This window comes from Anguilla anguilla, chromosome 6 (genome assembly GCF_013347855.1).
Source record: "Anguilla anguilla isolate fAngAng1 chromosome 6, fAngAng1.pri, whole genome shotgun sequence".
In the NCBI taxonomy this organism is placed as follows: Eukaryota; Metazoa; Chordata; class Actinopteri; order Anguilliformes; family Anguillidae; genus Anguilla; species Anguilla anguilla.
In genome coordinates this window covers 26,286,596-26,311,872 of record NC_049206.1, presented here as the reverse complement: position 1 = coordinate 26,311,872, position 25,277 = coordinate 26,286,596, and the positions used below count along the sequence as shown (strand labels likewise).

Sequence of the window (25,277 nt, the reverse complement as noted above, 5' to 3'; positions counted from 1 at the left end):
CGTTTACACGTAGGCACAAACACAAACATGCATGCACGACTCGACCATGCACCACTTCTCAAACAAACTCAAAATAGGGCTCTATATATCATTACTTTTTTTTTTTGTCAATGTGGTATTTTTTATCCACTTTGTGGAAACTTATTCAGCACTACAGTTGAGCCTTACCTGTCCGGTTTGCTGCTTCCGTGAATAATCCGAGAGCAACACAAACAAATAAGCATGTAAATAAACGAGCACATAAATAAGGGGAAAAGTCGATGTGAAGCATTTAAATTCATAGGTCTGCAGAGATCAAGGCAATAGATAAAGTTTATGAGATTGGAGTAGACCCAAGATGGTCTGGCAATGAAAGACAAAAAACCTGCCAAACTGACTCCTACCAGGACTTGTGTCCAGCAAATTTATGCATTTGAGAGCGTACCGCAGGCTAATCAACATGGAATTTAGCTTTTCTGTTGAATCCCTGCAACCAAAGTTATGTATTTTTTTACAAACCCAGAAATTGAACTATCCCTTTAATACTAGGCAGTTACATTAGTGTATATACATAACTTAACTTGTCTTGAGATACAATGGAAAGCTAAAATGGAGTGTATGGTATGTTTCTGCATCAAAGAAAAAGCAGTGTTTGTGTCGTAGTACAGACTGCAGTAAAAATCCATTACGATGTGTACAACCTTTGTATCCCAGGCCTCGGCCTTCAAAAGTGAAATAATTAAAACAGGCCCATCAGTCTTGACTAACAGAAAGTCCTTTGTCTGTATATGATCCCACCATTCCAAATCCGCCCTGCCCACTCCATGGTAGTCTATGCACTCACTTCTTGTACAGCAGAATGGCGATGACAATGCAGATGATGAAGACCACGGCAAGAACAGGCCCCACCACCCAGATAAGCCCGTCGCCTCCATCCATGGGCAATGGGTCCACATCCGGGGCAATGACCGAGTCCGTGTAGGGGCTGGCCACGTACATCTTCTACACACACACACACACACACACACACACACACACACAAAATGAGTCTTCAGGCTCACTCAACAATGTAAGAAATCAAACTTTCAGTGCGTCATTTCAGATGCATAAAAAGACATGACACACATGATATGAGGGTCACCCGTTTCATTTTAAGAGAACAGTGTCCTATGGGAACCTCTCAGCTTTCGTAACCGTGAGGGAGCAGGGGAAGAACGTACCCCAGCGGTGGTATTGAGCTCCGCCAGGAGGAAGAAGACGTACTCCTGGCCGGGTTCGAGGGCTCGGTTCTCGTAGCCGTTGTACTCGGCCTGGTTCCCCAGGGTGAAGAAGCTGGGCAGGGTGGAGGGCTTGAAGCTGGCGGCGATGTACGGCTTCCGGGGGTCCGCCTGCCTCCGCTGCCGCGAGGTCCGGCCGTAGCGGTGCTTCGGGCTGCTGTCCTTCAGGAGCTGAGGGAACAGAAGAGCAAAAGAGAGCGAGAGAGAGAGAGAGAGAGAGATGGACAAAGGGAGTGAGGGAGAGAGACAGAGAAAGGGTGTGAGAGATTTTTATTATTCACATTGCTGTGACTAGCAACCAGAAAGTGAAAAAATGTACTATTTTAAACTCATGCGGCTCTCTACTGACTGATAGCGTTAAAACACTCATTAAACAACAGAAATAGCTCCAGAACTGAAAATATAGTCTCAGTTCACTGACATCGGAATTCTGTCAGACGGCTATCTTCATAAATAATAAAAACAGTCTCTCCAGTGTCTCTCTTACAAGTTTTCCCTTGTTTTTTTTTTTTATCTCACAGAGGCATTCTTGGTGCCTATAACCTTCAACAGTGTTGATGCAATGCTGTAAAATGATGATGTAATGCTCTAAGTTGTTGATGCGATGGTAAATAGACATCCCAGGTGTGCTCACCTCTTCCATGTCAATCTCCTCTGGGCTCTTGATGTGCCTGATGAGCCCTCTTCCTTTCTTTAGAGGAACTACCACCACGTAGATGTTCCTGAAAATATGGCACTGTCAGTCAATCCCATCCATCAAATGCTTCACAGTTATGTGTCAAAATTTCAGTGTCACATCACATAGCTCTCATCTGCTGTCAAACAATCTCCAATCCCATTGATTTTGTTGTTGAGGTTGAGATTAGGATGTATGAAAGTGTGTTTGGGGTGCGTGTGCATGTGAGCATGGGTGTGTGTGTAGGTTTGTATATGTGCATGACTGAGAGGGCACGTGTGCATCTGGCATGTGCGTTTGTGTGTGTGTGTGGTTGCGGCTTCCTCTCACTTGATTATGTCCCGTTTTTCCAGTGGGGGCAGGATGAGGGTAAGGGTGGGCTCTAGGTCATGGTTATGGTCCAGCTCAGGCTTTCTGTTCAGAATTTGGGGGGCGGTCCTGGCATGGATGCGATGACGCAGCCCCCCCATGTTGCCCTCCGGGCTGGTGATCTTGAAGTCATAAGTTGTGTTTGGCCGAAGGTTTGTCAACAAAGCTTTCCTTAACCTGGCATCCACATCAATTTTCTGGCGACTGTATTCCACCTAAAGAGGAAATTAGAATATGAAGACACACACAGAAACACAGACTGTGCACAATTACGTTATTGCTACAAATACTACATGTCCTTTTTGTTTGATGGGAAAAGAGTCATGAATACTTGTATTTATCTATACACACCTATATCTTTAAAGATGTTAACATTCATAATTCCCCTTATCCAGGGCTAGCATTTTAAATCATTATCCATTTCGTATAGCTGGACACTTTAAAATCATTTAAATCTGTGTAGGTATGCAACTGAGTTGGTCAACTGTAGATGCAATGCTGCAACCCTGTGAATCTGGAAGGTTCCCTCAGCCCTGACTCTTGAATGAGGAAGCTGAGGCCTGAGCACATCTGCCGGGGGAGGGGCAGATGGTTGCGTCGGTTGTGGCACTGACCGTGAAGCGGTAGGGGTATTTGCTGTCCGGGAACTCCCAGCTCAGCAAGACCGAAGTCTTCATCACAAACTTCACGGTGAAGTTCTTTGGGACGTCTTTTGGAGAGAAACACACAAACGAGAAAGAAAAGAAACGGGTTAATGGGTTCAGAGAACAGCGGGCGTGGAGAGAAGAGACGATGCAGTTCCATTCCTTGGGGGGGAGGGGGGCTCCCTCGGTGCGCTGTGTTTGCTGTGGAGGTTTGTGGGAGGGGAAGGGGGGGGGGGGGAAATGGCGTCAGGTTAAACATAAAACACGCAGTCTTTGACACAGACACACGGGGACGTGATCAGACGACGGCTCCGCCACGTGGCAGTACCTCTCCGTGAGCCGCGACTTTTGACTCGCTTGTCGTTTTCACACTCGAGTCGCAACGCCCGTAAAAATCGAGCACCGTCTGATTCTGTCGCTCGGATTGAGTCGTTCAAAATAAGCCAGGGCAAGGCACTGCCAGCATGACCGATGAAATAACAATGACAGACTGGAACGAGAGCATGCCTGCAGTGGGAAGCAGTGCATCTTGGGATGCCATGCCGCACACTTTCCTAACGTGAGGGTTCATAATACTTTTAAAAGAATATAAAAAATTAAAGTAAGTAAATAAATAAATAAATAAGTAAATAAATAAATATGACGTGAAGAAGCAGAGAGCCTACCTTGGCATACAGGGTGTGCGTGAAGCTGCATATTGTGAGTGTACTGGCAGGGACTGGTGGAGGTACAGTATGTCTGCTAACCCATCACTTACCTCCAACATGAGGCCTCATCCCTCTCAATGGCTCTGTGTCTTACTGACTGACTGACTGACTGACTTACGTTTACCTTTGGTTTAGTGAAGTGAGTGTCCTGCATACGTGGTTTTGCTTTGGTGGTTTTTTTTTTTTGGTTTTTTTTTGTGCTGGTGGTGGTTCGGTTGCTTTCGTTTCTGTGTGTTTTCCCCACGAGAGAAGAAACGAGCATACCCTACCTGTCTGGAAGGCCAGCGTTTTATACTGCATGGGAGGGCTGTAGGGCCCTGGACCTACACTGGTGCGCGCGCGAATTTTCACTTCGTACGCGGAGTCGGGGCTGAGTCCGCTGAGCGCGTAGCCGGACTCGCCGGCCGGGAGAGTCAGTTCGCGGGGGCTGGCGGCGCTGCCCGCCTCCTTGTACGCCAGCGTGTACTCCGTGATGGCGCCGTTGCGCTCCGCCAGCATGGGCGGCTGCCAGGAGAGCTGCAGCGAGCAGCAGGTGGCGTTGGAGCCCTCCGACAGCTGCGGGTAGCCCTTGGGCGCCTCCTCGGGGACGGTCAGCTCCTGCCGCGCCTCCTCCCCGAAGCCCGAGCGGCTCTTGGCCGAGATCTTGAAGACGTAGGTGGCGCCCCTGTGCACGTTGCTGACGGTGTACTCCTGCTCCTGGGCGGTGAACTCCAGCGTGGCCAGGGGGGTCACGTCCTTGCGCCCGAACTGCAGCCGGTACCCCTGCACCTCCAGGCCCGGGCCGCTGGCCTCGGGGGGCCGCCACCGCACCACCGCGACCGTCCCCATCTCCCGGGTGACCGACAGGGACGGCGGACCTGGGACTGCGGACAGAAGGGGTGGGGTGGGGGGAGAAGCGGATCGCTCTTACTACACACACAGGCCTCAGGCTAACTATATGTGCTGTGTGGACCACGCCTGTCATTGCATCATAACACCTGCTCGTAAAGACCAGGCCTTTCAAATTTCATCTGCCCTCTGCCACTGCACCGCTCCTGTAATGGCCCTGGACCTGAACTGCCTTCATTTCGCTTTAATGGCTCTGTGTGAGTATGGACTATTTCAGCATATTACTGCTCTCGGGGCTGGATTACTTCCCTCTTGCCATCACTCTCCAGCAGAAACTCTGTCAGTAAGACAGAGCTAGTGCAGGGAGAGGTGCTTTATATTAGACATGCACCACATTCCTTGACGGATAGCAACAGGAAAATTGCTCCACTTCACAATTCCCCCTTACTAATGCCCTCATGCACACACATGTATGCACTCACACAACACATACATACACACATATATACACACACACACACATTCACAGCCTGGACTCCAGCCATATCCTTGTCATTAAAAAAAACGCCTACAACCAGCCCAGAAATGTGATACACAAATCCCTTTGTGTCGTTCCCTGGGCAAAATGCTGCACACAAGCTCAGTGCCAGCCCCCACCCCAGAAATGCCACATGTTCAATGGAGAGACCGTGGCAGGGAGAGGCATGAGAGGGGCAGTATCTTGCGGCTCATTCTGGGCTTAAAGCTCTGACTGATAGTTTCCTGTGTTTTCTCAAGGCTCACCTACACCACAGGTGTACTACTGTGCGGTTGTCAGTGCAGCACACCCAAAGTAAGGGCAAATGATGCTACCCACAACTGCATGGCTCCAAAGGGCCGTTGCATATGACTCGTTGTAAATTGCACCACTATATCACTACAGGTGAGTCCCTTGTTCCCTTTTATTCCAGCGGAGAACAGCAGGCTTTTTAATAAGCAGCTAAAATACCGAACAACAACCCTCTTTAATTTTCATACTGTCCTGGCTGAAAATGATTAAAACTAAATCCTTGGCGAGAAAGGTAGGAGTGTCTTTCAGATTTTGAAAAAGGGGTGAGGTGATTTTGAAAATACACAACAGAAATGCCAGGCTGTAACATTTTATCTTTTCAAGATATAATTTTTCTTTTTACGATGAATAAATTTTTTTACTAAATTGGAACCTGTATTAATTTTAAATAATTTCAATTATCAAGGAATGTGACTGTGTGGGAGCCAAAAGGAAATTCCTGATGGATGTTTTCCAATTATGTGTTGCTGCCTTAAGAAATTTAACTCAAGCGCTCACCAGTATTTTCTGGTATTATTCATTAGAAAGTGTTGCTTTTTTCATTATTCTTAAAATCAGTGTTTTTTTTGTCACCATGCTTTTCTAACAAATTACTGAAAACACCCTATCCTGGGTTCAAAGTGTGAGAATGTCTGATTCTTGTGTAGCATAAGGTACGCTAGGCTAATGGAATGACCTTACAGTGCCAGGTCTATTCAAACAGCAAAAGCATTACTGAATTTGTGAATTCTACTTCGCTCTAAAATTGTTTAAAAATGAGATAGTGCTTACAACAATAACTATTATCAGGAATTGACTAACAATACAGTGCAACGGTAACATTTGTTTTGAGTACAAACTCTCACAGAAAGAGGGAATATTGTTACTTATTAAGCATAACGAACACAAATATGATGATAAAACTTAGCATTTGCTTAATTCTGTTGGTTGAGTTGAGCCCTTTGAGGGAGGGGGACTCCCGGTCTGAGTGACAGCCAGCATTCCCCCATGTCACAGCCTGACACTTGCAGTGGGCTGTCTGTCAAAACCCCAGCCTTGTCGCGGGGGCACTGAAGCACAGAGCCGCGCAGAAACCATACAGCCCCGCCACATTTGGGTGACCTTTCTGAGATGGCCTTTCAAAGAAGGCTTCAGGCTCACACACTCTTTGGCTCCTGTAATATTAACATCAAAAAAAAAAAAAAAAAAAAACCTGCTGGGACCATCTGCTCAACAGCACAGAAAAAAAAAAAAAAAAAAAAAAAAATTTAATCTTCAAAACTCTGCGGAGTCTGAATGTGGCTATGAGCCATTTCTCAAGAACCCACAGAGACCTGCAAAATTCTTACTCTGATGCTGTGAGCCAGTGAGCGCAGTTTCTTATCCAGAGAGAGCCATAGCACACCCCTCTAAACTACTAAGCCTTAGCTTACCCGACAGACCTACCTTGCTATTGCATGTGTAGCACTTTTGAATGAGCAGCACATTTTGGCTCTGCCACCCATCTTTGGCTGCACTCATATCCCCACCCAATGTGCCATTATCACACTAATCAACAGTCCCGCAGCAGGAGATTAATGGCAACAGATTTGAAGAGGAATCTTTACTGTAATGCTAGATTACGCTCACACAGAGAAGCCAAGATTGAATTAGCAGAGATCCATGACTGGGCCCCCTTCTTTGCCTAAGTGCCAGCACCACTGAAGCTTCCAGGAGCTTTTACAGCACGCTTTGACCCTGAAGAAAAATGTGTATTGATCCACGTCCACAACATCCTTTGGCCATGACCCACACACACACAGGCACACACATGCACACACACACACACACACACGCAAACGCACACACGCGCTTAGCTTCATAACTCAATATCCTCTCCCACATCTGAATTATACGCAGTACTTCACATGTTTTCGTATTACGATGAGATTAATTCTCATCAATGCAGTGTTATTCAGCAATCTGCGGCGTTCTCCTCATTACTGTTACTGAATGGCTAATTATATGCTACTTGTGCATTTAAATCTCTGAGCAGTATTTGCGCTTTTGTATTTAACTACTTGTTACTCCAAGCATGCTAATGATGCTAAAAATTACAGTGTTGAGACATGCAGCTGAGTAATACAACAGGGTAGTACTGTTGGCGCTAACCTGCTCCCCTTGTCACCACCAGTTTAGGCTTGCTGCGAGCACCATCTCCTTTGGTGGTGTACGCTGCCACGGTGATGGAGTAGGTAGTCTCAGGCTGCAGGCCCCCAATGATCATCTCCTGCAGGGTAATAAACACAAAGAGCACTGCTTTCAAAGGCCACGCATTAGTCTGGATCTTCTGGCACGAAAGGAAGGAAACAATGTTTGCTCACTCTTCCCAAAGTGCTACAATGGAAACATGCTATTTAAAAATGTCAAGGTTCAAAGCCTCGAAGCAAGGAAATGCGAGAACTCTTGCCAGGGTCGGAATTCTTCTGCAATCACTGACTAGTCCTGCCATTGGGAATGATGGCCTGGGGGAAGCGCTGCCTAAACCAGTACATTTCCTACGCTTTTAAGTCCATATTCATGAATACTATTCTAAGAGGGCAACTTTGGATAAAATCATATATATATATATATATATATTGTGCTTTGTTATTTTTTTCCTTGTTGTTTTTACGTATTTTCTGCACGTATTCTTAGCTTGGATGTGGACATGTTTTAGTAGCAATGCGTTATCACCCAGAATCCCAAGCTCAGCTACAGTCAAGCCTTTGAATAAGACCGCTGCGGGTCATGCAATCGCCGTTTGTGCTTAATTTCACCCCTATGTGCCCCTATTTCAAAATGAGAAACAGAACAGCGTGTACTTTGTTTTCATAACTTTATTATGGGGATCTTTATCTTATGCATATTTGTCCTCTGCTGTCCTAAAGCCAAATCTTCCCCAAAATGTTCTACTTTATGTTAAAAAACCAAACACATCACAACTTTGAAAAAATAAATTGTCCTCACAAATTAATTCAGCTAATTAATTTTGTTCACAGTTCTTTTGTCTGAGGGTTCACAGATGCCACAATTCTCTGAAATATATTCACAAGCATAATTATGTACTGTGGAGAGATGTACTGGATGCTTGCAAGTACTCAAGAAAAAAGATGGGTTCAGTTTGGTATTAGTGGCGGGTCAGTTTGCTGAGAGTGACTGCTGGGTTCTTTTCAGGTCGAATAAAAACAAAATGGCGTCAAAACAAGAGCAATGGCCCACTGCAAATATAGGGAGCGAGTGTCCCTACTCAGTGTACACTGCTAAAGCACTGCATGCCCTCTCTCTTTTTAATAATAATTCTTATCAACACAGCACACGTTAGCTTAGGCACACACAGCAGTGGATATTGCATCTCCCGCCATTGTGCCCTTCAGCACTGCTTATCACCTGTGAATGAACTAAAATAAAAACTTTATTTGGTTAGCATAACACAAGCGCAGGCTTATGACTGCTAAGGCAAATTTAGAGTAATTCCGAGATTCAGAATGTAAAACAAATGACACAGTTTGTGATATCAGACAATGACAAAATGGGTCATAGCGACTGACGTGACCTATAGCCCGGTTGATGCAATACCCAGCTTGGCTGTTGTACGGGTACACCAAAATCTCTATACTCACATATTCAGCAGTGTCATCCATTTCCCACTAACCCCCATGAGAAAGTGTGGGAGAGCGATGAAAAAGAGGGAAGAAAGCAGAAAGTGAGAGCAACTTCAGGGGGCGAGAGGTGTGACAGCAGGTGGGGTGCGGAAGAAAAGACCTGAGGAGGTATACAGGCACCGACAGAACAACAAAAGATTCCTCGACAGAAAACAGCTGCGGAGATTTGCCTTCTGACAGGAACGGCTCTGATTGGCCGATCAAACGTTCATGCACGACACTGATGTGCAGAACAGGTGCTGGTTCTTGGGAGATTTCCTGGTTTTAGTCTCTTTGTTTTCCCTGCTCTCTCATGTACAACCTTCAAGCTGTCACAGTCAGAATCAATGGTGAAACAATAAACAAAGCTAGACCATACAAGTGAAAATCCAAGCGCAGATAAAATTGAGATGATAAATTACTATTTGTCTTAAAAGAAATGCAGTTAAACCATTTTCCACAGATCAGAAAGCGTAAGACAGGCTGAATACAGTCTGCTCTGAGCCTTCACATATGGATTCCTCGTAAATAGAAAAATTTGTCATCGGAGTCTGTTTTACACTCCAGAGTGTTTTCTCCATTTAGCTCTAGCCTGTAAGTTACCGAGACTGCATGCAGTCGCACTTGGAAAGTTATTTTTAACAATTTTCCCCTTGTCTTGTCGGTATAAGCTTCATAAATCAACCATTGGGGTGAGTTCATTTATAATTCAGTGGTTACAGGGAAGGCAGCCCTGTGAAATAATTTCTTTTTTTTATTATTGTTGATGCTCTGAATTCTGCACTATTTGTCATCGTGTTGCTCTCTCTTTGTGATGCCGACCAGGTACCTGGCCAGACCAAAGCCACAGCTTTTTTGTGATGTACTCGGTGGTTGTTATGTGTTTTGCCTATTAATATGCCCTGGATGTGGCTATGCAAATGTCTATTTGAACAAAGTGTCAAAATGTCAGCTCGTGTAGAACCAAAGCAGTTACAAAATCAGTTTGCGATGCAGGTCCGGCGGGGGCGCGGGCGTGGCCTGGGGCGAGCTCACCTGAGCGTCGGCGAGCATGACGTCCTTGATTCGGGGCAGGCCCCGCGACTCCCCGTTCTCCACGCGCACGTAGTGCACCTGGTAGCCGCGGATCTGGCCGTGCTGTCGCTCTGGCAACAGGGAGCGCCATGACACTTGGATCGCCGTGGAGTTTAAAACTTCCACCTCCACTCGGCGGGGGGGCGCTCCAGGTACTGCAGGATCAAAGGAAACCTTGAATAACTGACTACATATGCAACTAGGCACAGAAGACCATACTGAACCATACAGGTACCCATAGGGGCGACGTCACATCCTTGTATTACACTATATCGTCTAGGTACTCTGCTGTCAGTGGTCCTTCTCCATCCATCCATTTGTTATATCTTCTACCCAAAAGCTGGATTCTAGATGTCTATAGGGGTGGAGATCGTTGAGGGAAAGGTTGAGGGACATTTTGACATAGATGGTCTAGGTAAACCCCAATATATCTTATTTTTTGCCCAGATATAGCCTGGCTACATCGTAGTCAGCAAGAAAGCTTCCGTGTGCAACCAAACATAGCTGAGTTTTGACCTGAATGCCAAGACAGTTGGCATTTCACCAACTTTTCACCACAAAAATGTCCATTGGGTAGTACATTACATAGACAGAAAAATGAGAAATATAAAAAACCTGCGGGTGGCATATCCAGCTTAGGGCAGGTACACACCCCATGGTCCAGAATGAAATCCAGTGGATCGATCGGTCAGGTAACTGCAGTCTGACTGCAACACCAGCAAGGGCATCCCCCACTCAGTAATGAACATACAGCTAATATTGTGGGGAGCAGAGTCAAAAGAAACTCTGCACACGTCTTGAGGCAGGGCAAAAATACAATTGGGAATCAGAAATTGTCAGGAAATTACAGGACAGAACAATGGGCCTCATTCACCAACCGTTCTTAAGAAGAATTTTCTTCTTAAAACCCACTTACGCAGCTTTCACGAAGATTCTGACATTCACCAATGCTTTTATTCGGGATTTGTTCTTAGGTAAGAACAGAATCTACGCACACTCAAGAGCACACTTACGCACATTTTAGTGCTGACATGTTTGTGCAATATAATTGGTTATTGCCTTTTCTTCAATTCTACAGTTGTATAATATTATAGGATTTAAATTACAATAATATTTTTATCATTTATAATATTTCTTAATAATTATTTTAATTATTTTACAAAGCATTAAGGTGCCAGGTTCCATCTCAGAGGGTGGTTGCCTCAGCGGGAGTAAATGATAAAAATCAAACCATTGTAGTGACCTTTTATTTTTGGGGGTTTCAATTATGCAATGTTTGGTCTATACTGCAAAAGCAAATGTTTAAATTTTGAATACAAACTAAGCACTTAAGTAACACTTTTTAAACACATGGGCATGTTGAAGAAGAGAACATCACTAGGTGGGTGAAACCAAAATGACTGGCAATACATTTTTTGTGCAGTGGTTTGTGCAGCGACGGGTTTACTCCGATGCAGTTTACTGCTGGTTGATTTAATGAACTGTATTAATGTGACGAGAAGCGCTTTGTCGTTTGAATGCAAAACACGCAATTCCTTGCGCCCACTCCCACCAGTATTTTTTATTTATTTATTTATTTTTTGCCTCAGATTTGACATCAAACCATTTTTTTACTTCATCAGTTGTGCGCCCTTCTCCGGATACAGCGTTCACTGAACGAGTAATATCATCCCATGTATCTTTTTTTGTGTTATTTTATATCCACTACTGACGCTACTAAATATGACAGTTTGTCGTTTGCTGTTCACTTCCCGCAGCAAAACCTCCACTTCAGAACTACTGAAGTTTTTCTTATGTTTGGAGTCCAGTGCTCCACCGTCTTTAGATTTTCGTTTGGGCATTATTGACTTTGTTCGCTCTCAACTTTTCTTTTCGATTTCTGTGTGCACACGGCCCTTCAGTCTCATACCCTTTCATGGGGATTGGCGAGGCGTTTACCTATGCTAATTAGGAACAACTGGCACGCGCTTTACACTTACGAGGACAATGGGATTCATCATTTTAAGAACACGTGCGAACAATTAAAAAATACACGTCGTGAATCTGACGTAGACTTGTCTTAGGAATTTTCTCAAGAACAAATTTAAGAAAAAACTTAAGAAGATATTGGTGAATGAGGCCCAATGTTCATGTGCGGCAGAGAGAGTATGTACGCACAGCGAGACAGCTTCCTTAATGGAAATGCACTCTCTTATAGTGATGTGTGGGCACATTCTCCGCCACCATGAGCCACTTTATTGAGTAATACATGCGGGGATATCCCCACGGAGAGTCAGGAACAGAACGCGACTTCCCACGTGAGGCTAGATGATCGCAATCCTCGATACCACACGCTGAAACCATCGCCCCCCGCCGCCCCACTCATGAAGCTAATCCTATTTTCTAGCTCTTCCTTCAAAAGTCACACATCCATTACTTGAAACACCCCTGCCAGAGTGGTGCACGGGAAGCACAAACAGGCGAGAAATGTTCTTTGGTATTTTTTTATAGAGAAGCCTCAGTGGGAGGGTGTTCTGTGTGTCAGAGGGTGCAAGAGGTCAGCTGGGCACATCGCTGTACTTTGAAGTATCACTCCTCAGGGGTTGCTCGCAGACAGCACAGATAAAGCTACTTAGCTTTTCAAAATCGAAGGGGAAAACCAGCATGGCCTTGGGTGGAACAGGAAATAAATAATTCCAGTATGTGATGCTTTACTGTGCCATAGGTTTGATATAGGCGGCGTTAAAAGTGCACCCAAGATTATTCTCTGGAGCAGCTCTCTGGTGCCAAGCACTTCTAAAGAAGCGTTTCAAAGCCTTTCATCAACTTTCTGTATATTTACTACATTTAAGCATGCACTTTCCTGGGTTTCATCCAGAGAATTTCTAAGCTTCGTCTGGCAGAACTTGCAGTTTTCAGAGAAATGAACCGTATAGCGGGGCTAGCGGCTGAAGTACCGTCTTCGTCGGTGCGGCAGAGAATGGGCTGGCTCTCCGGGCCGGGGCCTTTGGAGGTGAAGGCGGCCACGGTGACTCGGTACTGGGTCCACTTCTCCAGCTCCTGCAGCAGGACCTCGCCCGATGTGGGGGGCACAGCAGGCTTCTCCATGGCTTCAGCTCCATCCTCCTCCCCCGCCACCTGGTAATGCACCACGTACCCCGCCAGGGCACCATTTTGGCTCTCTGCAGGCGGGGGGTGCCAACTTACCAGCAAGGAGGTGGAGCTGGGGCTGGGGCTGGCGCACTTGACGTCTTGAGGCGGGGCAGATGGCCCTGGTAAGGTAGGGAGGAAGAGGAGGAGGAGGGCGGAGAAGCAGGAAGGGGTGAAAAACAAACAAAAAAGATGGGAGAGATAAAGAAAATGACCAACGGAAATTTAAAGAAAAAAAAGAAAATGCAACTAAAATGAAGTGAAATAATAGCAAAAATGCTTGAGTTTCAAAGATTGGAAGGGTTCAAGCAAACAGCACGGGGGGAAAAAAAAACTTAGGAATAACACAATATGCATAAAAATGTTAATGACTGTGTTTTTTCCTTATGTCCTTATATCAGTTGTCAACAAAGGGGCAGACACTGCATTGTATTAGCAATACTGAATACTGCAAGTACTCTAATGGCACGCAGACTATCAGTATTAAAAATAGCTCTTACTTGTCCATTCTTGGCCATTACATATACATAATGAATGTATTATTTTAATTTTAATTTAAATACACAGTGTGTTTCTGTAACTGTAATAGCTTTAAAGCTTTACATTCAGTGATTGGTCTTTCTTCTGGAATGTTCTTTTGAAATCGAGTAAAAAATTACACATCAATGAATTCTAAATTAAGAGGAAGGTTTAATTGTGTGGCCACCTGAAGCCATTTTCCATATGGCAGTTAATGAAACCATAGAACATTACTCACAGAGATTCAGAATTAAGACTGCAATATGGGTATTTTATGTTAAGGTTTTTTTTTTTTTTCAAATAAAGCAAATGTGCCCAGTAAGTTTATTTATATGTGTTTCAATTTAACCAAGGATTTGTGGGAAAGACACTCAGTTTAATGTGTGCCATTTCCTCGCTTTCATCAAAGCCTCTTTAATTTGTTCAGTCCATTGCTCTGATTTTAGCTCTGATTTTACTATTTTAATTGAATCAATAACAAGGGTAAATGAATAACAAAATAGGCATTCAGTATGAAAACAAACAAGGATGAACTTTTATAATAACAAATTAAGACAACCTGTCATCCCAAAACAAAGGTACAAACAAATGTAACGGGAGAAAGGAAATAGGAAAATTATTACCATGACAACTGAAGTCACTCAAACAAAAGGAAACATTAGTTTCAATGAGAAATCATTACATGCGTGAATAACAGGGGGCCATGAACGGTGACTTGGAAAATAATGAGAATAAACACCGGGTCACACAGTCTGCTCTGATACGTACCTGTGCTCCTTCTAACACATTTGTAAAGACTTTCTTACTCTCAGCACCCGGAGCCCCAGGACTAGTCGCCTGAGTCGGCGGGTTCTAACCATCTCTGTCCTAACAGCAGCACCAAACCACCCCACACCCCAGGCCCGGGGCCGCTCACTGTGGTCTAACAGCCACGCCGTTTGGTGTCTGTTCAGTGAGCTTTAGGATGTGATTTTTCTGCTGTGGTCAGAGGGAGGGGGTGACCCCGTGCTTTGGTCAAGACCATATACTACTCCTATCTCACGGGCCCCAGTTTCCACAAGACAGAGAGAGGGGAGCTGTTTGTGATTCGTGAATCACTTGGGGGGAGGGGGATTCTCAATTCAGCACCAAAGTGGGCCTGATTATGGTGACTGGAGAGAGGACTGTTTACAGCTCACTGGCACAAAATGAATCAAATTCTACTAAATGGGATATGGGATTCTTGTCCGCAGATTCAATCTCTGCTCCTCTGCAGCACCAGCTGAGTGTTTGCCCCCCCCCCCCCCCCCCCCCCTCTCTCTCTCAGTGATATGAGGAACGCTGGCAAAGCGTGGGGTGAAGCTCCCAATTCTCTGTGTGTGTACACTCTGTCTGGAGCCTTCCTCCCTGGACTGTGATTGGACACTGCCCAGAGCTCGTCTGTCTGCACTGATTCCCCACAGGCCTTCCTGTCATGTGGAGCCAAACCCCACCCACCCAGGCAAACCAGGAAGTGTCTATATCCGCCAGACCGCCAATCAGGAGTCTTGCTGCATTTCTACTGGCCAACCCAAGCCATAGGTCTGTTTTATGATTTATCGTGGCTTTTTAAAACATTGTAAAAAATTCTAGTGTGCCATTTCTACACCAAATTGTTGTGACTACTCATACTGTACATACATTTGTCATAGTACTTTTTTGGTGTCTCTCCACAACAAATTTAACACAAGTACTAGCATTAGAAAATCTATCCTGTTTTATAAAGTGGCACAACTTAACAATACAATGGGGTCAGAAGTACTTGTAGGAGAGACCCAATCATTTGAAATATAAACATGCCGTACTGAGATACAGCAAAATGGCACACGCACAGTCAAGGCAGGTGAGTGAAAGCCTAGCTTCTCTGAAACGTAGCCACCAGCTCCCTCAGGACAGAGGAATCCTTACAGTCAAGCTGATGACATGCTCCTCAAACAGCTGTCGCTGACAGTGCCCTGGGGGTCTACACCTGGCCATCAGAGCTGACTCGAAGCAGAAGAGCCGCAGTTTCACGTTACAATAATGACACCGGAAAATGTTTTCCGATGAAATGTTTTGCCAATCACTTGAGCTGTGATTGTCCCTGAACCTGGGTGGGTGGGTGGGTCGGTGGGGGGGTCTCCTGACAGTTGCCTTCCGGGCACGCCGAGCTGTCCGCACAAACACGTCGTATCTCAACACGGCTTCACAGGCGCAGACCAAACACCCCAAAACCGCAGAAACTGAAACAACTCCCTTTTATTTTGTTCACAATGAAAGTCCAGACTGCCGAGCAATGTAGGCCAATGGGATCGTGTCTGAAATGCTTTTCGGTTTTGGGTTAAAGCAGTTCTCCTAAGGCCTTAACTTGCACGCAACCATTTGGGTTTAAATTTAATGTGGGGAATATGCGTAGGTGCTGTGAGAGTAAACGCATAACCTCCGTCATAAACAACGCGGGTCCGAGCGCGGCGGCGGCGGGGCGGCGCGGCGCGCTGTTTGTATGCTAGGCAGCTGAGAGCGGAGCGCGGCGGTAGGTAATAACATTCACAGCACGAGGGAGAGCTCAGCGCAGGATGGATTCGCCGCGTCTTTATAAAAGGCAAATCGGGTTAAGTTCTGTTTGTGCTATGACTCCGGTACGCGACCTTTTTCTAATACCTCGGCTGCATCATCTGTTCCTTCCCGCCAAAGTGCCAAATCGGGAAGGCGCTGCCTCCTGAGAGCAGCGTGACAGGAGGAACATGTTTGCAATGCATCCCGATGTGCGAAAGCAAGGGCACTTGCTCTCTGTGATCATAGCTCAGCTGGGTTTCTGTTGTCTGCAATGCACAATGAACTTAAGCTTTATATTTTAATGTAATACCATTTTAATCACGGCCAATGGCTGGATATTTATTTCAGAAAAATTATATTAGCAAATATTTAAATGAACATTATTACTGAGGTGATCAATAAAAGTCATGCTTCCACAGTCAGAATACAGAATGTCATCATTTATTAAAATGATAGATTTAATTTTTCCTTAAGACAGCTTTACACATCACTGACAGCAATGCCATAGGACCTATGCTATTTATTTAATGCTATTTATACTTGGCAGACTTAGGCACATTATTGCATGTTTTTGCCTGGCTCAAAGTTATGCGTTCTTTTTACGCAGGTATTCAGACTTGCCTTGAACACGTGCTAACCTTCAATATTACACATCCTCGCATGCTCCGGTTAAGTACATGCCCATGGATGTACAAAAAACAGTAACTGGAAGTCCACAAAATTACTTGTGTCTTCTAAACACAAATGAATCACTTTATGTGTTAAAAATTTTTAAATGAAAGTGCTCAAGAAATCAAGAGGTTTCTGCACATTTTGAGGATTAGAGTGTATCTTCTGGCTCTCCCCGTGGGAGGACTGCGTGTTGAAACGAGAGGCAAATTATCATTTTAATAATGAAGCTGCGAGCCATCTCACAAAAGGTGTTCATCTCCCTCCACTTTACATTTTCAATGCACAGATGGGTGAAACAGGCAACAAATTATTGCCAGATTAGCCTGATTTGCAGAACCGCTTTAGAAAATCATAGCAAGCTATGACACCAAACATAACGTTCTGACACTGTTATTTAATGGATGCATTTTTCTTTAACCGTTGCTTTTTCTTGAGTTAATTTTAGTTTTTGGCAAAATTGGTTAAAGAGCCGCTTTTCTTGAACCATCCTGGGATTCTCCAGTAGAATTATACAGTTCCATTGGTTTCTAAAGGTTTATTTACGACAACATTTGAATAAAATAATTTCACAGGTTGCCATAACGGTCAAACACATTTCCTTTAGCTGGGAATTTACTGAAGTAATTCAGGTGAAGTACATCAAGGGTACGGCAGCAACACTCCAGCAGGGAATCTACCAAAAACCTTTGTGAAGCTGCAAGCCTATTCCCCTACCCATTGTATTACATACACATGATACACCCAACAATGCCCATCAAAGCTCAGGCAGCCTGGACTTTCAATGCAAAATCGGCTTTAAAATGGCCAGCACTTACCTCCCATGAGTCCACAAGAAACATTTTCGCTGTGTGCATTCTTATCTTTGTGCTTTCATTATGACTCTCCCAAGCCTGAGTGACTTTCCTGACCTCCATAATGAGAGAAACCACTGCCATTTTAAGCCCTGCTTGAGGAGGGGCTCGGAGAGCCAACGTCGCGTTTGAGAAGGGCGTGGCTTTCTGAACTGCATGCTAAGCTGGCAAGCAGCATACCGGCCAGGCCCTGCCCTCACGCCCTCAACTGGTGGCTCTGAGACTGCCTGGAGCCCGTCAGCTTAAGCAGGAGGTTAAAATGGGTCCCCGCAGATACTTATCTTACCTTTAGTTTAATGGATTTTTTTGGGACAATGTAATGACTAAGTGCTGTGATGTGCGGCTGTCTCGCTAGAACAGAACCCGCAGCCGTCCCCGAAGGCTGCCTCCTTGTGAGACGTGCCGTGTGCATTTAGAAAAACAAACAAAAATCTATTCAGCAAAAAAAAAAAACAATAAGAAAATCAATAAAAGCTGGGTGACCTCAAGCCATTCCAAGGTAGGTTTTTTTTTGTTGTTGCATTTTTGGAGTGAAAAATACTGAGTGCAAGAAATAGAGAGTATGAAAGGAATAAAAAGAATAAATACAAGTATTTGATCTAATATATTTCCAGGTATATTACAGTTCCACAGGCAATGCAGCACAGAAAAGAAAGGCAGCACAAAGAAACAGGCACACGTACAAACACAGATGCACAGACAGACATGTAGATGGCATACACATAAAACCCCTTTCACACATGCATCTGAGTTCCTAGATGTTCCACCAATTTTCTGTATTGGCGTCATGTGTGAACAGGAGCTGAGGTTGATTTTCCACATAAGACGTTCCTCCAATTTGCTGGGTCAGGACCTAGTAAGAGTTACAGACATTTCGGTACTCAGTAAGATTCATGGGAATTTTCCACCATGGCTCTAGTGTGAACAAAAGCAGCAACGTATCCGGATAAAGCATGCAAAATGCCATGACGCTCCTTTGTGAGCCATTTTGTTCCCGGCACGATTTCCTTAATAAATACTTCACTGACTCTGCCCTCTCAACACTTTTTGCACAAATATGAGACTTTGCATATAGAAGATATTTAAGCTGCATTGTGTGATTTTGTGAGGGAAATCTGAACATTTATTTTAGGAATGGAATAAACAGTGTCAGAATACCATCACAAAATTGTCATCTCTGCCTCACAAAATGCTCGTGTGCATTACAATACTCCCTGGTAAACATTAGTGCTAGGCCTTTCCGGTGTTGCATCGCATTTTTACCCAATGTTCCAAGCAGGCTAGTGCTACATATGAATATATGAATAGTAGATATAGCTAGCTATTTATCTTGGCAGACATAATTACTATTGTTGCATTTTATTGAAAACAATTCCACACAGTAAGTATTGGTTTTAAGCTGCTAAGCCATGCTTCCATTATTTAACGTTAGCTATCTGAGATCATATCTGAAATATATTGGCTAAAAATGTAATTATAGGTTGTGTTAAAACTATCACACTTCAAGTATGCTGCATTGGTAGGATTTTCATCTATCCAAAAAGTATTATTCAGCAAAATACCTGGCTGTTTTAAAGACGAGCTAACGTAACTGTAACATTGCGCGTCATAGCTTCAGAGGGTACACAACCTGCCTTGCCAAATGGAATGGTCACGTCATGAGAATTTTTCCATATAGGATGCCTATGTGTGAACAGGGAAAAGCACTATACCTAACGTGAGTCGTTGAACCCGACAATGTTGCGGCTTCCATGTGTGAAAGGGGCTAGAGACACAATGGGCATACACAGGTTGGCGCATGCCTTGCCTGGCCAGTGATCGGGGATGCAGTGACACAGCCCAAGGCCTTGTGGGCCCGGAGAGGCACATGCACCTGGACGGCACAGATGGACTCTGCTCTCGCATTCTCAATGGGTAAAAAGTGACCACAACCCAGGTGCAAACATGACCATCAGGTTACAGCAACTGCAGGAAGCTTCACTGTGGAATCAGCAACGTGTTACCCCGCAAACCCAAAACCCCACCCCCCCAAACACCCCCACCCACTCCGCTTGCCATGACTTCCCTTCAATTCGTCCAATCCGTGCGAGGCTCAGCCTCACTCTGGGATAAAAAAAGGACAGCCTAACCCTGCAGCCGGAGAGAAGCGTTCTGGACCGTTCACTGAAGACCATACTCAGCTGGCCATTATAACTCTGATTGGCTGGTCTGAGTGGTTTAACTGTGTCATGCTATCTTTTCCCCCTGCTCAGACTTTCCTCCCTCTTGTTCATCTCTAAATTAATCCGCAGAGATTGGCTGAAGGATTGCACACACGCAATAAAATCGTATTCCATTGACTGGACCCACATCAAATGTCAGTCAAATGGCACAGTGCGGCTTCAATCAACACCCTAATTAGTGCAATCCCGCCTATTTTTAAAATGAAAAATCACAGAGCTGTGAACGGATCTCATTAGCATAGAATGAATAATGCAACAAATACCTTTTCATCTGCATATCCTGAGCAGCTGTCTGAAAGTAATGTTCAAAGCTGGCTAATACAACGCCCAAATCCTTGCAGGGAAAAAAAAAAAAAAACTTCTCTAACAGAACGGGTAAAAAAAAAAAAAATCTTAACTGTTATTCTACTGTCATTGAGTAAAACTGTGTACAATCTGTACCCATAGGCATTCCAGAAAAATAAGGATAAAGGGCTATTGATGATGTTACATGTTATTTCTATATATAACAATAATCACATTATTAAGATTATTAAAACAATAATAGTCTTTTTCATCTTCTTTTGCTGTACAATTATTATTGCACTACCATGTGAAATAAAACAATGCTGTGGCATGGTTCTGTGCCACAATCTAAAACTTGCTATCTTAACTATGTATTATCTAGCACAGACACCACCCAATACTTCAATGCGCCATTTTATAATTATAATTGGGCAGTTGGACAGTCAGATAGTCCATCTCCAGGCTGAAGGATTTTGTTGTCCTGAGGCCCCTGTACTAGTCCCATTCCAATTCTTCTATGTCTCAGCCCAATAAGGAAGTCATGGCAGCAGTTTTTGTGATTCATTCAAGAGGGGAAAAGTGTGTTCGCTGTTGAAAAATAAATGAATGAAAAGACCTTCACATAGCCCACAGAAACCATAACCAACCTCTGATATCTTCTGTAATAAATTCTACACATTGTTTATGGTAGGGCATACCGTATTACACACTTGTGACAGAGGAAGAAATAATTAAAGAGTTGGCATGGCAACAAGCAGCCAATGACCCTTTTCCCTCAGATGATGGCATGACTTAATCCATTAAACTAAACACGATATTCACACCTTTTTCGGCACCCTTCCTAACACAAAAATAGCATTGGTATAATAAGAAATAGAAATATGGTATCACCATTTCAACATTTCCACATTACAGACGTCATGCATAAACGCGGATATGCATATTAGTTCATGATTAATTAGTATATTACTATTACATGATATTTGGAAAATAAGTAAATCACAATTAAACATCAGGGGCAGGGGTGTCAGAACACAATATTAACTGTATGGCAACACAATAGAATATTTTCTGTTATTATATTTTGCACTTGCTTTTTGCTTCCATTTGTTACTGTCAATGACTTGATCCATCATGTGACATAAGGCTGATATGCAATCATAAATATTTTCTACTGCACTTTAAAAACTGTTATCAGACTGTTCTTAAGTAAATGTCATTGCACAGTGGTACAAACATAGATAATATTTCTTCTTGTTCAGAATCCTTGGGGTGAAAACAGTCAAATATTGAAAAGAATTGTGTTTAGATTAGACATGAAACCAATAACACGGCATATAACCCAACACCCACCCCTCCTCCCCCAGTTCAACTCTCGCTCATACAACTCCACCCCAGAAGGAAAATAGCAGGAAAAGGGAGTTACATACTGGCTTGTGAGGTTTTCTGGACAACTTCACTGGTGAAGGCACCGATGCCCCTGTTGGAGACAGCGGCTAGGGAAAAGGAGTACTCTGTATTTGCTCGTAGGCCCTCCACAGTATAGGAAGAACTGGGGCCAAATGTCTTCTTCATCTGTTTGCAGAAGGAGAAACAGCATTACACCCAGAACTTACTTCACAAATGCCCTCCCAGCCCGATATTGGACATTCAACTTCTTCTTCGCATTATTTGTCACAAGGCCCATTTATAAAAGAAATCTGTCATGTTTCAGAAGCGTCAACATTTTTTCCTGGAGTATAAACAAACACTGTCTTTGAGAAAAGGATGAGTGATTGTACCTGGCTGCCGAACTTGCCCTCTTTGTAGAGCAGCTCGTAGCTAACGATGCCCTCCTTGTCGTAGGCGGGTTCCCAGGTCAGCTCGATGCTAGTGTCCGATACCTTACCCACCTGGAACTTTGCAGGCTGTCCAGGAACTAATGGACAAGACAATAATTAGCAATCAATCCTGATACAGCTGCATGTTAGCTAGACCTTACCATTGAGACTGAGACCTGAACATTTTCATCAAATCTTCACATAACAGAAGCTGCACATGCTGTATGTATATTACCCAATTATTTTTCAAAAACTATGTTTAATCTTATTTTTGTTTGTAACAAATTCCTATCTGAGACTAGCATTCAAATATGTTGTCGGAGTGGGAGGCCTCAGCCAGACCAGATGCATCTTAACCGTGCTTCTCTGGTCCTTGGGAGTGGACAGTTTGTAGTGCGTAGGGTAGGAAAAAAGCCCCCGCATGGCACAAAAACTGAAATAAATGTTTACAGTTGTGAATAAATGCTATAATATATGCTGATATCTAAAGCCTCTGAAAACATAACATCCCAGTACAGTCTTCTTGGAGTTACTGTACTTGAAAGTGTAGTTTCTTGGTTTGGACCAAAGAAACACCCAAATTCCCCTATACCTGCTGTGGTAAAACTGACCGGTTGTCAGAAAACTTAAGTACATAAAATATCCTTAATTACACATATAAACTGTCTGGGCTAATTAAAACCATACACTTAAAGCAAAGATAAAAAGTGAATCTCTTTAAGTTGAGGAAAACTTAAAAGTTGAGAGAATATTTACATGCAAAAAAATTCTACTTTTCTTATCAATTGTAAAAAGGTTCATTTTAAATAGAAATGCAATTTTTCCATTGACATGACAGTGCATGCAGGTGCATCAAGACACAAGGACCGATGTACTCTTACCTCCCAGTAGTACTTTAACCTGGATGGCGTCAGAGAAGGGTCCATCGCCCACAGAAGTGAAGGCCAGCACGCGGATGGTGTAGGTCTTGGAGGGCGTGAGGCTCTGCACCGTGGTGATCACGCTGTCCTGCACGTTGTGGATCTGCCACGCGCTCATGGGCTGGCTGGGATCCACGGTGTAGTAGACCCGGTACCCTTTGATCTGTCCGTTGGGCTCCTCGGGCTCCTCCCACCGTATCATCACAGTGTTCTGGGAGATGATGCGAGCCTGGATGTTTCGGGGCGGACTGGCAGGGGCCTGCTCCCCGGTACGTGCCTCCACAGGGTTGCTAGGCGGACCCTGGCCGATGGTGTTGAAGGCCGACACTCGGATCTCGTACTCGGTGTTGGGGTACAGGCCACCGATGCTGTATCGGGTGGTGGTGATCCCATCCACCGTCTCAAACTTGCTGTCGGGGGACTTGGCACGGTACTGGATGATATAGTAGGAGACGGGATCCGGGTTACCAGAGTCCCAGGTGATCGTAACACTGGTGGGCGTTGTTTCAGTCACAACGGGAGTCCCTGGGGGCTTTGGCAGGGCTGTTTAGAAAAAGATACAAAGACGAAGGGGATGAATAATACATAATAATACTAATTATTACAGGAATGCCACAAAATGCATGGGTAAAAATAGATACTAAAATGTCATTATTTCTAAAAATTACACCCATACCTTACTGTTGATCTCTAAGAATCTGACATAATCTGACTGAATCGTGTCAATCTATTCCAAGCCAAAGAAAATGTTGTCGGTAAGAGTTCAAAAGGAATATAGTGAAAAATTTGAATACTCTTAATTGTCTAAGGTTAAAACAGTGCTTTCCAAAACGTTATAATAGCAACCAATAGCAAGCTAATAGCAACATTAAAATAAAATTCATATATGAGTCCATGAAAATATTCTCACAGTATTTATTATTGTGGCAAAAAATGTATTTCGAGGTTCTGGTGGTACCAGCTATTTTTTTTTTTTTAAATTGGGAAATGTCTCGTTTAAACGAGCGTAACCTGGAAACGACAGGGCGACAGCACATCGACGTGTGTGTCAGCACCGTGCCAGCCGGCCCTTACACTTGACGATGATCTGCGCCACGGCCTCGATGATGCCCAGGCTGCTTATGGCCACGCAGGTGTAGTTGGCCGACTCGTGGACGCCGCTGAGCTCCAGGACGTTGCGGCCCACCGGCATCTCGTCCTCGGGCGTCAGGTCTTCGGCGTTGAGCATCCACTTGACGTAAGGCATGGGGGAGCCCACCGCCACGCACGTGATGTTGACGCTGCCCCCTGGCATGATCTCGTGGCTAGTGGGCATGATAGAGAAGCGGGGGGGCACGCGGCGGACTGCGGGGGGAAAGAGGGCGAAACAGAGAGAGGTAACAAAACAACTGGATGAAAATGATGCCTTTAAATGACATAATACATATATATATATATATATATATATATATATATAATAATATAATATATGTATATAATGAAACAAAGAAAAAATTCCCAAAAAAAAATGTAGTTAATTCATGGCAAAGAGATAAAATAATATACTATCATCACCTACTTCACCAAAAATGTAGACTGTAAGACCATAAGCCATGATTTAGAGCAATGTGAATCCACTGACCAAAATTTGACCCATTACATTACATTTAAAAACACAAAAATCCATTATATAAGTTTCTCATCTTTCATTTTTTGAAGCTGTGTAATCCAGTATTAAAATACGAAGTTGGCCTCGATTAAATATAATCGAAATGTCAGATAAAAACATAATTTAAAATAATTAAATTATAAACACTGGTTTAATGATTCAGTAAAATGTTTGACAGAACTTAGGCCAAATTAAAATTATATAATGTTTAATACACACAATGGCTTGTCCAGTCATTGTAGCTATTATTGTTAAATACTTCAAAGGCTCACACCATTGCATAATGCAGAAGTCAGATTAAGAACCTATCATAGTAGGCTTATCATAGTGCCTTAAAAATGTTCTACTGTTCAGAAAGGAGCTATGCTATGCTTCAACAGGTTACCTTTCATTGTGACTCATGACTGAAGATGAGAACCTTAAACATGATTTTTGTGGTTTAGGATAGATCAACTGGACAAAGCCTTCTTAAGATTTGACACGGTTCCATTGATAGATGCAGCTGTCATTTTCTCAGACATCATGCATTGTAGGTTTAAATTGATAAAGAAATGAATTATAACAGAGCAATAATAAATAGACTAATGCATAGAAGAATAAAACTGAAGGGTCAATAGCATGCCCAGACAAAAAT

At 43.8% G+C, this 25,277-nt stretch overlaps 1 protein-coding gene across 27 annotated transcripts in view; it reads right to left on the bottom strand.

Moving 5' to 3' along the window:
* The window catches only part of LOC118229204 (receptor-type tyrosine-protein phosphatase S-like), a 193,063-nt gene that overhangs the window by 29,866 nt on the left and 137,920 nt on the right, over positions 1-25,277 (bottom strand). For 8 of the 27 annotated variants that reach the window (XM_035420955.1, XM_035420954.1, XM_035420968.1 and 5 more), the window contains 15 exons: positions 24,070-24,339; positions 22,957-23,538; positions 22,037-22,173; positions 21,686-21,830; positions 12,961-13,275; positions 9,986-10,179; positions 8,930-8,956; positions 7,440-7,557; positions 3,922-4,515; positions 2,916-3,010; positions 2,263-2,516; positions 1,891-1,978; positions 1,200-1,427; positions 824-981; positions 169-204 (listed from right to left, as the gene is read on the bottom strand). In XM_035420955.1, the coding sequence (XP_035276846.1) occupies positions 169-204; positions 824-981; positions 1,200-1,427; positions 1,891-1,978; positions 2,263-2,516; positions 2,916-3,010; positions 3,922-4,515; positions 7,440-7,557; positions 8,930-8,956; positions 9,986-10,179; positions 12,961-13,275; positions 21,686-21,830; positions 22,037-22,173; positions 22,957-23,538; positions 24,070-24,339 (3,241 nt within the window). The remainder of the gene's footprint in view (positions 1-168; positions 205-823; positions 982-1,199; positions 1,428-1,890; positions 1,979-2,262; positions 2,517-2,915; positions 3,011-3,921; positions 4,516-7,439; positions 7,558-8,929; positions 8,957-9,985; positions 10,180-12,960; positions 13,276-21,685; positions 21,831-22,036; positions 22,174-22,956; positions 23,539-24,069; positions 24,340-25,277) is intronic. The other 19 variants (XM_035420965.1, XM_035420973.1, XM_035420967.1 and 16 more) reach the window with 8 other exon arrangements.